The sequence below is a fragment of the Bufo bufo genome, chromosome 2 (genome assembly GCF_905171765.1).
Source record: "Bufo bufo chromosome 2, aBufBuf1.1, whole genome shotgun sequence".
NCBI classification, from domain to species: Eukaryota; Metazoa; Chordata; class Amphibia; order Anura; family Bufonidae; genus Bufo; species Bufo bufo.
In genome coordinates, this window is record NC_053390.1 from 359933221 (window position 1) to 359948683 (window position 15463).

A 15463-nucleotide genomic window follows, 5' to 3' on the forward strand; every position below is an offset into this window, starting at 1 on the left:
ATATGCGTGATTGTGCGCAGCGCTGCCACCTCCGGAACGCGAATCTGCGTACAGCGGTCCGGAGGTGGTTAAAGTGACCCCATTACACCGGGCCCCGCTCACTGCAGTCTTTACATGTAAAGTCTATTTATTCAATCCGTAACCAGTGGCTCTGGTTTGTTAAACAAGCGTAATATTCTGTAGTAGTACTCACTATCAAAGCGGCAGGCATGCCGGCAGCGTAACCTCACTCACTCATTCATTCATGCTCCTCCCACATCATGAATGAAGCAGGAAGAGCATGAATGAGTGAGAGAGGTTTTGTTGCTGGCCTGCCTGCCTCTTTGATAGTGATTACTACTACAGAAGATTACGCTAGTTTAACAAACCAGAGTCACTAGTTGAGGATTGAAAAAACAGACTTTACATGTAAAGACTGCTGTGAGCGGGGCCCGATGTAATGGAGTACAGTGACTGCACTGTGGCCCCGCTGCGAGTGCAACAGCAGTTGCCGTCCCCCAGCCCCTCCTCCCACCCCGTTTACTGTAACCGATACATCGCAGGCCGCGCTGTGCAGCATAGTGGCCCTCCACTTTTGGGGGGTAAAAAGTGTGTCTTATAAAGTGAAAAATACAGTACATATTAAAATGCGGATACTTAGGGTATAATGGTAGGTTACATACACAGAATCTACTAGGATGTTTCATGTGATATGTTAAGAAATTCATGCTTGTGCTTTTAATTTCCAGATGTGTGGCATAATATTACAGAATCTAGCACCAATGCATTGATGACTGCAGCCTGGACGGAATAGTAGGTTTATTTCTGACAAGCCTCCTTTGGTATGTTTTCACTTGGATGTTCATTTTACTTTTCTACAAAGAACTTCCTTTGAGCTTTCCTTGCTTTTTCAATCAACTCGAAAGTTGGTAAACCCTGTGGCATTTCTAGTAAATTAGACTCTTTTTCAAGAATATCTTCTGCAGTACCTAAACAGGAGAAAGAAAATACGGTTTTGTTAATACAGTGCGTTGTCTTTTTAGTTGTGTCCTATTAAGGGGAGAACTATGACCATTGACTCCTGTATACCTACAGTGTCTATTGAAATCAGAAATACATTTTATGGGAGAGATTTATCAAACTGGTGTAAAGGAAAACTGGCTTAGTTGCCCATAGCAACCAATCAGAGTCCACCTTTCATTTTTGACAGCTCCTTTGGAAAATGAAAGGTGGAATCTGATTGGTTGCTATGAGCAACTAAGCCAGTTCTACTTTACACCAGTTTGATAAATCTCCAGCCTTGTCTTTTTTTCTGATTATTTCACAGACTCAGGCGATGTGCCACCCAAATTCTGCACATTCACTGATGAAGGGGCACCTGTCTATGGTTCCACCATTGCTCATCCCCTTCCTCGAGGAGTCAGGGAACATGCAGAATTTGAATACAGCTAGGGATCAATGATTTACACGCAAATAAACCAAAACTGAGAAAAAGATGATTCCTTTAAAATAATAATCAACCTTTCAAGTTAGTGGTTTTAGAGAAATATTTCACTAAATGAATTTATGCTATTATAAGAAATAAAAATAAGGACCCTTTTTCATATTTAAAGGAAATCTGTGGCCAGGATCTTGGACTATTATCTGCAGTAATACATGAATAGTACTGCACATAAGGACATAAGTCCAGATCACTACTTTTTATTTATCTACTCACCCTCACAATCCCCCCCCGTCAATGCTCAGACCTGCACTGAAATACATGCGCCCCCTCTGTTATGTTAGCACGGCACAATAGTCCGGGTTGTGTATTTCAGTGCAGCTTTGAGCACTGACAGCGTGGAAATAGGAGAAATAGGAGAAGTAGGAGAAGTAGGAAAAGTAGGAAAATAAATTGTGATCTGAATTCTTTACTCATATAGCACTGCAAATATTGCAAAATCGTGGTGACAGGTTCCCTTTAAAAGGAGCGCCCAGAATAGTAATGTGTCTTCCTCTTTATACCACGCTAACAGCAAAACAGGTGTTCTTATTTTGAAGAAATCCTCTTACTAAACCTGAACATACATAATGCAGCATTATTTACATCACAATTTCCATTGCATCTACTCCTATTGTTGTATAGATATTCCGATACCTATTTCTGTATTACATGAATTATTTCTGGCTGCACAGAAGCCTGTTGCCATAATATTACCCACTACAACAGTAAATAGCATTCATTTCCTCCCTCCTTCTTTCATTACTCTAATGTATTTTGACAAACACCATGATGAGAGTTGTACATGCTTCACACTAATAGCAATACAAAAAATGATCCAGCACAAGCTAAACTGTTAAAAAAGCATCCGTCAGCATGATCAACCCCATTAAACCAGGGATATCGCATGACAGGGTGGTTATGCTGAGTAGAATAATACTTTTCTGTTGTCTGTAGGATGAGAGATACGTAGAGGCATTTTATATTTATGTAATAAGCTCTTTTGAGCACCAGGTGGCTGACCAGAGCCCTTTGAGCTGTGCACTCCCCCTTCCCTTTGATTGACAGGGCTAGACATCTGGTTTAGTCCTGTGTTCTTACATCTGCACCGGTAGCTCTAGCTCAGTAAGTTGCGCTTGTGCACTCAATCTGATGCTGCTGTCCGAACAGCGCAGATTCAGACTGCACATGCGCCAAGGACGTTAGTCCACCCGGAAGTAGAGGTGCTGGTGGCTTCACTGAGAGTGGAAGAGCGCAGCTGCTAGAAGGATCATGAGAGGAGTATGCTCTCCTCCCCATAGAGCCTTCTCTCTCTGGTCCAGATGCTCCTCTGCCACTAATGAAAGTCGGGACCCACATCTTAACCGCAACACATTGTGAAAATCATGCATTCCCAAGTGGAATGCATGATTTTCCTAACACACCAGTAACTCGATATGTACACAACGCTGGACCACCAATGACTATTTGTTACATTACACACCACAGGCACGAGAACACAGGGCTAGATGAGATGTCTAGCGTTGTCAATCAAAGAAGATGGGGGAGTGCACAGAGCACAAGGGTGTTGCGTTAGTGGTGCTCCAAGGGTTCCAGCCAGTCCCTTGGTGCTCGAAAATGCTAATTTGCATAAATATAAAAAGAAAGATATCTCTGCGTCAACTCACCCTACAGACAAAAGAAGGGTATCATTTTCTCAGCACGATCAAGCCTGACAATATACAGGATGAACTGTGTTGACCATGCTGATAGATACTCTTTAACCCCTTGGCGACAACCACTGTACATGTATACTTTAAAGATGGTGCCAGCTCACCACTCTTAGGACCCTGCAGAACTAAAGATAAATGGAGTTGTTCCAGTTCATTCTCATTTTTTAGAGCTAAGCCATTCCCAAACTTTTTACATAAACAATGTTTTTATCTCTAGGGAACCGCTACTCTCATTCCCACTTCTATGGTGGTCTAGAGGGAAAAACATTCTACAGTTACATACAGTAAAAGCTGTAGACAGGGGCTTATTTGTAAACCTTGCAAAATTGTTACTGTAACTAATGTAACTATAAGGCCTCATGAACAAATTAGTATTTTTCATCTATGTGCATTTTTTTATGCGGATAGCACATTGATCCATTTATTTCTATGGGGAGATGCACACATCCATAAGAGGCAGACTAAAATGCAAAGGGGCACTACCAAAACAGGCGCAAAGATGTTTCCTCTGTGAATGGGCATCTGGGGCAGCAGCGGGTTTTAAGACATTTGCAGGCATGAGCAACATGTTAGGGCGGTCATACACCTTCAATAGCTGTTGGTCGAATGATCCACTATCTCTTCCCACTTCTTCCCAGCTCCCACATACACATTCTGCTCTGCTGAACGTCTATGTGTATTTTATGAGGGAGACTTCTAGAAGCAGCTTATCTCAAAGAAGACTAAAAGGATCAGATGAAAATATTCATTTCGCCCGATCCCTCTCTCCCCCGATATCATCTGTCAGGGGAGAATCAGGATCTCCCCGTACACATTAAACTGTTGGCCGAACCAGCCGAGGACAGCGGGTTTGGCCAACAATGCGGGACTTAGAAAAAAATATATAAATGATTTAAAAATGGTGGATGTCTTCTTTACCTCTCTAATTAGGCAAGAAAACAATAAGTATTTCTAGATAAGAAATATAATTGGAAAATATTTATATAGATAAATGTACGTGTGTATAAACCAGTCTCTTTATAAAACTGACCTGATGTAAGACATATTGTAAAAGAAGAAACTGTATACTGTCATAACTAAACCTTTCACCATATTGTTTTTCAAGCGAAATACAATGTGGCTGCAACCCAATGGGGCACTTCTATGGTCTTTAGCATTGCACATGGAATAGACGAAAGCAAAATGCAAACACCTCCACCGAGGTGGAAGCCTTGCATACCGTACTAGTGTTGGTGCCAGAGTGCAAGACAACAATCAAAATGAGACCATACTAGCAAAATCAGCTCCGGGAAAGAAAGTAGTGGGAAGACTGGAGATTAGGGCTGCACGATATGGGAATTTTGTGCGATTGCGATTAGGGCCCTAAAAATTGCAATAACGATATGCGATGCGATATTTTAAGGGAATTGTGCTAGAGGTCTATTTGCTTGGCTTTTCCCATATGAGCCGCTGACGCGGCTGGGTATGGCACTGTTATGGGGGAAGATCTGTGGATGGCGCTGTTATGTGGGGGATCTGTGGATGATGCACTGTTATGGGGGATCTGTGGATGGCGCTGTTATGTGGGGGATCTGTGGATGGCGCTGTTATGTGGGGGATCTGTGGATGGCGCTGTTATGTGGGGGATCTGTGGATGGCGCTGTTATGTGGGGGATCTGTGGATGGCGCTGTTATGTGGGGGATCTGTGGAGGACACTGTTATGGGGTGGATCTGTGCGGACACTTATGGGGGACCTGTGGATGACGCTGTTATGGGGTGGATCTGTGGATGGCACTGTTATAGGGGATGTGTGCTATGACACATAGGGCCATGAGGGGGGCCAGCATAAGACACACATATAGCATCTTATGCTGGTCCCCCTCATGGCCCTATGTGTCCCCTCATGTGTCCTAAACTGCGCACATAACTCAGCCTCTGTACTTTCACTATGAATGCACTGCAGCGAGCGAGCCGGCCGGCGCGTGACTGACGTCACTGTCACGCTCCTCCCACTTAGTCACGCTCCTGCTTCCTGAATTAAGTGTCAATGCTCGCTGCAGTGCAATCATCGTGAAAGTAAGTACAGAGGCTGGCCATTTTATCAATAGGAGAGAGGACATTTTATCAATAGGGGCCCCTTCATATATAATCGCGGCATTTTCGGGTCGGCCGAATCGCCATATCGCATTTGGCGATTATAGCGATTCGATTATTTTTGCGATATATCGTGCAGCCCTACTGGAGATGCACTATTTATGTGGGTCATGTTTGGTTCCATGTAGTATCTGTTTGGCATCATCCAGGTACCGTATGATCATGAGAAGAACATGTTGAAGTATGTGTGTACTGTTTCGCTATATGCTGCCGGCAATATGTGGGCACTGGATGGCCCTAAACAGCCACCTGTGCCCCTTCTCATATTCCTCAGGTCATTAAATTTGGACTTCAGTGCAAAACCCTTATGATTTATATGAAAAGATACAGCATATAAAGACTATGCTGATGTATTATTTTTGTATGACTGTATTGTAGGTGTTATGGTATTTATTGGGTCTAAACAGTGGGGTCTTTCTTACATTTGAGAAAGACCCTACTGGGGTTGATATGTGGCGGTATATGGTCTAATGAATTGTTCCACTCGAAGATGCTGGTAAACAGTTGCTTGATTTTGGATGTTATCTAACCTGGTTGGGAGAGCTGCATCCAGGACGAGGACTGTCCATCAGTGAGTGCTGTCTATTCCATAAACTGTTAGAGATGTAGACAATAACATTCAATACTCTAGACCTGGGTACTGCATAATACTATTTGACTGGATGCTGTGTGGCCCTGTATATCTGGCTGTTCAATGGGTAATAGGGCAATGTATGTTAATATTTATTTGAAGCTGATTTGATTTATTTGGAGCAGCTATAAAGATTTAGAGGGAACACTGCCAGTGATGGGTCACGGCCAGTCGTTTCTGAAGAGAAGTTGTGCGGAGAGAGGTGCCTTTAGCCTAACAGATCCTAGGCAGATCTATGTGTCTCCATAGTTACAGATTTCTTTCAAAGCTTTTATGTAAGAAATGTATGGCACTATCCAGGTACTTTATCATCATGTGAACAACATGCTGGAGTATTTGTGCACCATTTCACTATATGCTGGCTCCATCTACCAATATGTGGGCACTGAACAACTGATCGATGCAGGCTGCCAGATCCCCATCGATCAGCCTATCCTAAGGATAGGCCTTTATTTAAAGGGGTATTCCATTGTTGTTTAAATAAGTTATCCCCTATCCACAGGGACCTCCACCAATCTTGAGAACAGGTACCCGGTACAGTACAGAAAGTCTCAACCCACTAAATATTGATAATGTTAATGTATTGTTTTAGTATAATTGCATTGTAAGAATTGTTGTATTTGTTTCATTTATTTATAATTTTTAGGGTATCTGTTATATCTTAAAATACTCAATAGTAAGTAACATAATAATAATAATAATAATAATAATAATAATAATAATATTATTACAACTAATATCTGCATTGTGAAATTAGAATGAATTTAAAGGCTATGTACACCTTTGGGGTGCAATTTTGTTTATGATTGCATTTTACTCATTTTGGGCTACAAATCATTTTTTCAACAGTTTTTTATTAAAAATATTGAGCCGTACTGTCACCAAGGGTTAACTGTATTTCTAGCTGTGTGAAAGGTACTTTCACTTTGTGCTGGTCATTTAATAACCATTATCTAAATTACTAAAAGGTCATAAATACTTATTTAAGCCACATTCTTATTAGTAGGATTTAATGAGTGTTTATAAGGTCAGAGATCAGAGATAAGGAGCCAGTCAGCTCCCTGCCTTACGGAAGAGAGAGAAAATTCAGAACAGTTACTAGATAAACTCAAAGCTGTGCAGGGAAAACGGCTAACTTTCACACTAGCGTTTTGGTTTTCCGTTTGTGAGATCCGTTCAGGGTTCTCAAAAGCGGTCGAAAAATGATCAGTTTTGCCCTAATGCATTCTGAAAGGAAAAGTATTCACTCAGAATGCATCAGTTTGCCTCCGTTCAGTCACCATTCGGCTCTGGAGGCGGACACCAAAACGCTGCCTTCAGCATTTTGCTGTCCGCCTGACGAAGCAGAGCCGAGCGGATTTGTTCTGGCACACAATGTAAGTCAATGGGAACGGATCCGTTTTCTCTGACACAATCTGGCACAATAGAAAACGGATCCGTCCCCCAATGACTTTCAATGGTGTTCAAGATGGATCCGTCATGGCTATAGAAGACATAATACAACCGGATCCGTTCATGACGGATACATGCAGTTGTATTATTGTAACAGAAGCATTTTTGCAGATTTTGTAGCCTAAATATTTTTAATAAAGAAATCATCTATCCACAGGATAGGTAATGCCTGTTGGATAGCTGAGGTCCTACTGCAGGGACCCCAACTTATCACAATAACGGGTACCCCATACCACTAGGAGCCCCCTGAAATGAATAATGCTGCAGGTCAGGCATGTCAACTTCCACTCCATTTATTTCCATGGGAGTTCCAGAAATATCCGAAAGCTGTACTCTGCTGTCCCCGGGGCTCCTGAAGAGATGAATGGAATGGCAGATAATTTTTAACAACTAGAAACCTCTTTAAAACATGCTGGACAACCCTTTTAAATTCATTCTAATTTCACATTGCAAATATTATTTTATTATTAAATTAGTATTGTAAGATATTACAGATTTCCTAAAAATTATAAATAAATGAATCAAATACAAAAACAACTACAATGCAATCATACTAAAACATCAACATTATCAATATTTAATGGTCTCAGTCTTTATATACTGTATGTCACAAGTCAGTGTCTGACCAGATTCTGCCTTCCCATGTCTCTAATCACCAGGAGCGAAAGAAAGTGGACCATGGTGTTCAGCACCACAGAATGCAGCTTCCAGTCACTTTTCTGGAGCAGCTGCCAGGTCCGCCAGAGCTGGAGACTGTTACACAGGGCAAAACCTTATTCTGGTTCATAGTGGGAAGTCCCAAATGTCCTAGTGGAGTATATAAACAGGGGCTGAATCATTGAGACAACCATTTAAAGGAAACATTTTTGTCAGTTTATGGTTCAGATCATGTTAGTAGCAATTGCCATTAAACCAGTTTATATTTTAATGTACAGAGGAGGATGCAACAAAATAAAATAAGAAAGATTTTAAAAAGAAATGCAGCAATTAAACAACTGTACCTTTCATCCTATGAATCAAGGTTCCATAGCCCATATCATACTGGTATGCAAAAACAAATCCTAGTGGTATAATGGGAACAAATAATGCTGGCTTCTTTCCTTTTATTGCCCTGTGCGAAGAACAATTTTGTCAAAAGTTAGGAGTACAGTATAGACTGGGTCAAATATATGCCTCTTCATAAACAATTAATAAAACAGGTTAAAATAAATATCTCAAAACATAACATCCAAACAGATGTAGGTTTTCATTTTCTAATATCTACTTGTAAAATGACAGTTGGCATCCAATCGGTAGCTATGGGCCTGTGCTGTGGGTAAAATTACTTGTATTCATAGAACATCTCTTTGTCAAGTGTTCATGGTAACAAAAGCATAATGGAAACAAGACGACAAGGCATGTAAAATTTATCTTCTATAAGAAGCTTAAAGGGGTTATCCGAGTTATGTGAAAAAAAATAAAACCTAACAAAATTAATCAGGATATACATATACATTAGTCAAGCTTGATTTTTTTGAAAAAAGAACGATCCTTACACCTTTTCCAGGTTCTGTTATTGCTGTGTTTACATGCAGCAGTAACAACAATGACTCATCTCTCCCTCATGAATATTTGTGGGAGGGGTTGATCTGACCTTCTCCTCACCCTGCTCTGCACATCCTGACCTTGCATAAACGTCACATCAACATCTTCTATCTCACACAGGCAAAAGATTTCCCTGTCACATTGCTGTTAGACAAGGTAAATTCTGCTATTTTACATACATCTTGTTCCTGTATGGTTTTCTTTTCCAGTCTAATTTGCAGAGAGGTGGGGGCGTGGCCAAGGCTGATGACGTTCCGTTGAGGTAGCCGCGGCACAAGTGAGGATCGCGCATGCGCGATCAACTCACAGCCGCACGGACTGTAATGCAGAGAGGTGGGGGCGTGGCCAAGGCTGATGACGTTCCGTTGAGGTAGCCGCGGCACAAGTGAGGATCGCGCATGCGCGATCAACTCACAGCCGCACGGACTGTAATGCAGAGAGGTGGGGGCGTGGCCAAGGCTGATGACGTTCCGTTTACATGGCTTAGTCACTCCGACAAGCAGAGAGCTCCATGTCAACGGAACGTCACAGCTGATGACGTGGGCGGTCACATGACTGTTTAGTGTAGCAGAGAAACGGCACAAGATAGGTACAGTAAGTGATTTAGGAAAGCTAAGGGATAGGAGAAATAAAGCCATAGAGATAAGGTTAAGTTAACTCGGATAACCCCTTTAATCATTCCATTGACTATCAACAATAACACTTTTGGTTATAACATATTAAAGGGGTACTCCAAGACATTCACATTGATGACCTATCCTCATGATAGATCATCAATATTTGATTAGCGGTGGTCCGATTCCTGGCACCCCGGCTGCTTACTGCTTTGAAGAGGCCGACTGTGGCTTTTTCATAGGTGATGGACATCACATTTATCGGTCACATGGCCTAGGCGTGGCTCAGTCCCATTCAGGTGAAAGGGGCTAAGCTGCAATACCAAGCACAACCACTATCCAAAGGATGGCGCTGTGCTTGGTAAGCTGCGAGGAGGTCACTGCACTCACTGGAGTGTCGGGTGATGAACACCCGCAGATCTGATAACATCTCGAGACATCTTGAGAACACCTGAACAACCCCATTTATTCTCTTTTTATTTTTCTTGCAGTACCAAGGCTATGCATAGGAAAAGCAATTACTAAAAAAAAGAATAAATGGTACTTGTGTACACCTTCACTATACTAGAGTCTCAGCCAGTGATTTGTTGAACAGGCATTGACAGTCATTTCCTGCGTGTCGGGATGGGACCAGGAGCAGAGATCGTATAAGCCTCAGAACAGGATCGGTGAGGCCTTTCTCAATCATCTTATCTCCTGGACAACCCCTTAACATGGTACTGGACGGTAAATATATTGTTTTGATATTTGAGATTTTAAAGAACATAAAAAAAAACTGACCCTGCTGTTAATCCAAGTGCAGCTAAGCTGAAAAATGTCCCATAATACTTCAAAAACTCCCGCGTCCAGGCAATCTGCATGGCCATCTGCTTCTCTCGCATCTGATTCTGCATCACAATCTGCCTCTCTAACTGCAAATGGAAAAACAATAAAAGACAAACTCAGTTATATGAAACTAAATGCAATTTTCCTACCTTTAGAGGAAATGATGGTTTCACTATTCACCACATCTGGTGATCCATCAGTATTTAATCTGATTTCTGCCACCTTTACGTCCGGCACATAAACTCATTTTGTCAAAGTGAAAGTTACTTGGGCAGGTGTGCATAACAATATACAATGGTACAGTGGTAATCAATCTAAATATCATGTGTAAGTTGGATTTTTAACCGCATGTTAATTTTGTGTTAGTGACAGATAACCCCCTGGTCCAAGTAAAAAAAAAAAAAAATCACAGTTATTTATGGAATATCATACATTTCACTGAAGGCATAACTGATGTGTAAGAAACAGGATGGCTAGAGAATGTACTGGCTACTATGCAGTAGGTATTGGATATGTGCTTGTAAATCTAACACTTTGTAATTTTACGTAGGAGGGAAGCTGCTTTGTACATATTTCGGCTGCTGCTAAAATTATATGGTATTTGCAAGCATGTAATGCTTTACTTTTAGTTATACAGTATAAGTTACATAAGTGAATCTAATATATAAAGCTGAGTGTATGTGTGTATGTATGTCCGCTAAAGGAATCCGCACGGTTGCTTTTACAATCACAAAATTTGGCACACAGGTACATCAGGTGTCCGGGAAGGTTTTAGACCAGGTCTCAGCTCTCTAGCACGTACTGTTCCTCAGATATTCCCCAAAAAAATGCATTAGCCTATAGAAGCCTGGTCACATGACCCTTATCAGCCAATAGAAGCGCGCAGGCCCTTAGTCTCCACATACACACAGTTTTACAGCAGGTTTCCATAACAACTCAGCCATTTTTCTTCACTGCTGCAGGTCAGCTTTAACCCCTTAAGGACTCGGCCCTATTTCACCTTCCGGACTTAGCCATTTTTTGCAAATCTGGCTGATGACTTTAAAACGCTTTGACCAGGCCATTCTGAGATTGTTCTTTCGTCACATATTGTACTTCATGACACTGATAAAATGAAGTAAAAAAAACAAACCTTTATTTATAAAAAAATACCAAATTTACCAAACAAATTTAAAAAATTGCAAATTTCCAAGTTTCAATTTCTCTACTTCTATAATACATAGTAATACCTCCAAAAATAGTTATTACTTTACATTCCCCATATGTCTACTTCATGTTTGGATTATTTTGGGAATGATATTTTATTTTTTGGGGATGTTACAAGGCTTAGAAGTTTAGAAGCAAATCTTTTTGCGAGGCTTACATAATAGAAACCACCCAAAAATGACCCCATTCTAGAAACTACACCCCTTAAGGTATTCAAAACTGATTTTACAAACTTTGTTAACCCTTTAGGTGTTCCACAAGAATTCATGGAAAATAGAGATACAATTTCAAAATGTCACTTTTTCCATTTTAATAATTTTTTTCCAGTTACAAAGCAAGGGTTAACAGCCAAACCAAACTCAATATTTATGGCCATGATTCTGTAGTTTACAGAAACACCCCATATGTGGTCGTAAACTACTGTACGGGCACACGGCAGGGCGCAGAAGGAAAGGAATGCCATACGGTTTTGGAAGGCAGATTTTGCTGGACTGTTTTTTTTTACACCATGTCCCATTTGAAGCCCCCCTGATGCAACCCTAGAGTAGAAACTCCATAAAAGTGACCCCATCTAAGAAACTACACCCCTCAAGGTATTCAAAACTGATTTTACAAACGTTGTTAACCCTTTAGGTGTTCCACAAGAGTTATTGGCATATGGAGATGAAATTTTAGAATTTCAATTTTTGGGCAAATTTTCCATATTAATCCATTTTTTCCAGTAACAAAGCAAGGGTTAACAGCCAAAAAAAACTCAATATTTATGGCCCCGATTCTTTAGTTTACAGAAACACCCCATATGTGGTCGTAAACAGCTTTACCGGCACACGGCAGGGCGCAGAAGGAAAGGAATGCCATATGGTTTTTGGAAGGCAGATTTTGCTGGACTGGTTTTTTTGACACCATGTCCCATTTGAAGCCCCCCTGATGCACCCCTAGAGTAGAAACTCCAAAAAAGTGGCCCCATTTTAGAAACTACGGGATAGGGTGGCAGTATTGTTGGTACTAGTTTAGGGTACATATGATTTTTGGTTGCTCTATATTACACTTTTTGTGAGGCAAGATAACAAGAAATAGCTGTTTTGGCACCGTTTTTACTTTTTGTTATTTACAACATTCATCTGACCGGTTAGATCATGTAATATTTTTATAGACTAGGTTGTCACGGATGCGGCGATACCTGATATGTATACTTTTTTTATTTATGTAAGTTTTACACAATGATTTCTTTTTTGAAGCAAAAAAAATCATGTTTTAGTGTTTCCATAGTCTGAGAGACATAGTTTTTTCAGTTTTTGGGCGATTATCTTAGGTAGGGTCTTATTTTTTTTTGCGGGATGAGATGACGGTTGTGCATATGACTTTTTGATCGCTTGCTATTACACTTTTCGTGATGTAAGGTGACAAAAAATGGTTTATTTAGCACAGTTTTTTTTTTTTTTTACGGTGTTCATCTGAGGGGTTAGGTGATGTGATATTTTTATAGAGCCGGTCGATACGAACGCGGCGATACCAAATATGTATACTTTTTATTTATTTATGTAAGTTTTGCACAATAACAGCTTTTTTAAAACAAAAAAAAATGATGTTTTAGTGTCTCCATATTCTGAGCCATAGTTTTTTTTATTTTTTGGGCGATTGTCTCAGGTAGGGGCTCATTTTTTGCGGGATGAGGTGACGGTTAGATTGGTACTATTTTGGTGGGCAAACGCCTTTTTGATCGCTTGCTGTTGTACTTTTTGTGATGTAAGGTGACAAAAAAATGGTTTATTTAGCACAGTTTTTATTTTTTATTTTTTACGGTGTTCATCTGAGGGGTTAGGTCATGTGATATGTTTATAGAGCCGGTCGATACGGACGCGGCGATACCTAATATGTATACTTTCCCCCCCCCCCCGTATTTTTTACCAATTTTTTTTTTACTTTATTTGGGGAAAATGCAATTTTTGTTTATTTTTACTTGAAAACTTTTAATTTTTTGGGGGGAAAACTTTATTTTTTAAACTTTTTTTTTTTACTTTCTTTTTTGTCCCACTTTGGGACTTGAAATTTTGGGGGTCTAATCCTTTACAATGCATTCCAATACTTCTGTATTGGAATGCATTGGTTGTATGAGTAATACTGTGTGTATTACTCATACAGCTTCCGGCCTGTGAGATCCAGGGGGCTGGATCTCACAGGCTCGTCACCGGAAGGCAACGCGATGCCTTCCATGCCATCGGGTCCCTCCTACAGCCACATGGGGACCCGATGGCACGCCCGATCGCCGCCGCAAACCGCAGGTCTGAATTGACCCCCCCCGACGTTGTGACAGGATGCCCGCTGAATGATTTCAGCGGGCATCCTGTTCCTATTAACCCCCGCCGCAAACTTTTTTTAAACTTAGGACGTACCGGTACGTCCTGAGTCCTTAAGGACTCGGCAAACATGGCGTACAGGTACGTCCTAAGTCCCTAAGGGGTTAAAGGGGCAGGGAGCTGTGGATGACACAAGTGCTGTGGAGGTCAAAGTTCAGGGGCAGGTAGGGTGGCCATTTAGGCCACCCTCAAAAGACGGACTTAAAAACAGCTCCTCCAGATCTTGCTAAACCACTCCCATCCCAATTAGGCCACGCCACCACCCATCCGCAGCCAACGGGGATTGAAAAAATGAAGGTAAAAATCAACTTCTGTCAGCTGCAGGGGTGGGAGGGTGACTTTCTTCCTGCAGCTCATGGTCAGACAGCACAGTGCTGCTGTCTGAGAGTGAGCTGTTCAAAAGGAAATCCCTGTGTCCGTCCAGGCGCCGGGCGGAGGACAGGGAGTCTGAAAGCCGGACTGTCTGGCCTAAAATCTGACCTCTGGCCACCCTAGGGGCAGGCTGCTGTGGAGTTTACAGTTAAAGGGAAGGTACGCTATGGAGGTCAGTGTTAAGAGGCTGATTGCTGCAGAGCCCACTGTTAAGGGGACAGGGGGGTTGTGGAAATCACTGTTAAGGAGATCAGGTACTGTGGAGGTCACTAATAAAGGGGTGGCCGCTGTGGAGGTCACTGTTAAGGGGGCTGGATGCTGTGGAGGTCACTGTTAAGGGGGTGGGCACTGTGGAGGTCACTGTTAAGGGGGTGGGCACTGTGGAGGTCTCTGTTAAGGGGGCAGGGAACAGTGGAGGTCACAGTTAAGGGGATGGTCCGCTATGGAGGTCAGTGTTAAGGGGCAGGGTGCTGTAGAGGTCACTGTTAAGGGGGTGGGGTGTTGTGAAGGTCACATTTTAAGGGAACGGAGCTCTGTGGAGGTCACTGTTAAGGGGGCGGATTATTGTGGAAGTCACTGTTAAAGAAACGGGGTACTGTGGAGGTCACTAATAAAGGGATGGCCGCTGTGAAGCTCACTGTTAAAGGGGAGGGGTACTGTAGATGTCACTGTTATAGTGGATACTGTCGATATCCTTTAACAACACACACAAACATTAAATTAAATAGATGAAATATACCCATACGAAGCCGGGTCCTTCTGCTAGTATGTTATATAATAAGTACAGACTCTTGTTACTGAAGGCTTATTTACACTGAGTGATTAGTGAGCTTTCAAAATCATACCTGCTCTATGTAAATCGGATGCAAACATTGATTGCTACATTCATGGCTGAATTGTCACTAAAATATGCTAGGGCACATATGCTAAAGAATTTCTGCCACTTTCGTGGAGAAAATAAAAAATTGCAAATTACAGTATGGCACATGCCATGTTTGTGCTATAATCCTGAGTCGCGGTAATAATTGCAGGGCCTCAACTGTACTTGCTTTGGTTTCCATTTGCAGAATAAAGGTTAGGGCCCCTCAACTAGCAGTAACCGGTTAAGAGGTTACAG

At 41.6% G+C, this 15463-nt stretch overlaps 1 protein-coding gene across 3 annotated transcripts in view; it reads right to left on the reverse strand.

The window, feature by feature from the left end:
• Positions 1 to 690: 690 nt before the first annotated feature.
• Positions 691 to 15463, reverse strand: part of PLGRKT (plasminogen receptor with a C-terminal lysine) — a 91192-nt gene continuing 76419 nt past the window's right edge. For all 3 annotated transcript variants that reach the window (XM_040417136.1, XM_040417137.1, XM_040417138.1), the window contains exons 3-5: positions 10367 to 10497; positions 8390 to 8499; positions 691 to 968 (exon numbers count right to left, since the gene is read on the reverse strand). In XM_040417136.1, coding sequence (XP_040273070.1) covers positions 847 to 968; positions 8390 to 8499; positions 10367 to 10497 — 363 coding nt within the window. In that variant the 3' untranslated portion in view covers positions 691 to 846. The remainder of the gene's footprint in view (positions 969 to 8389; positions 8500 to 10366; positions 10498 to 15463) is intronic.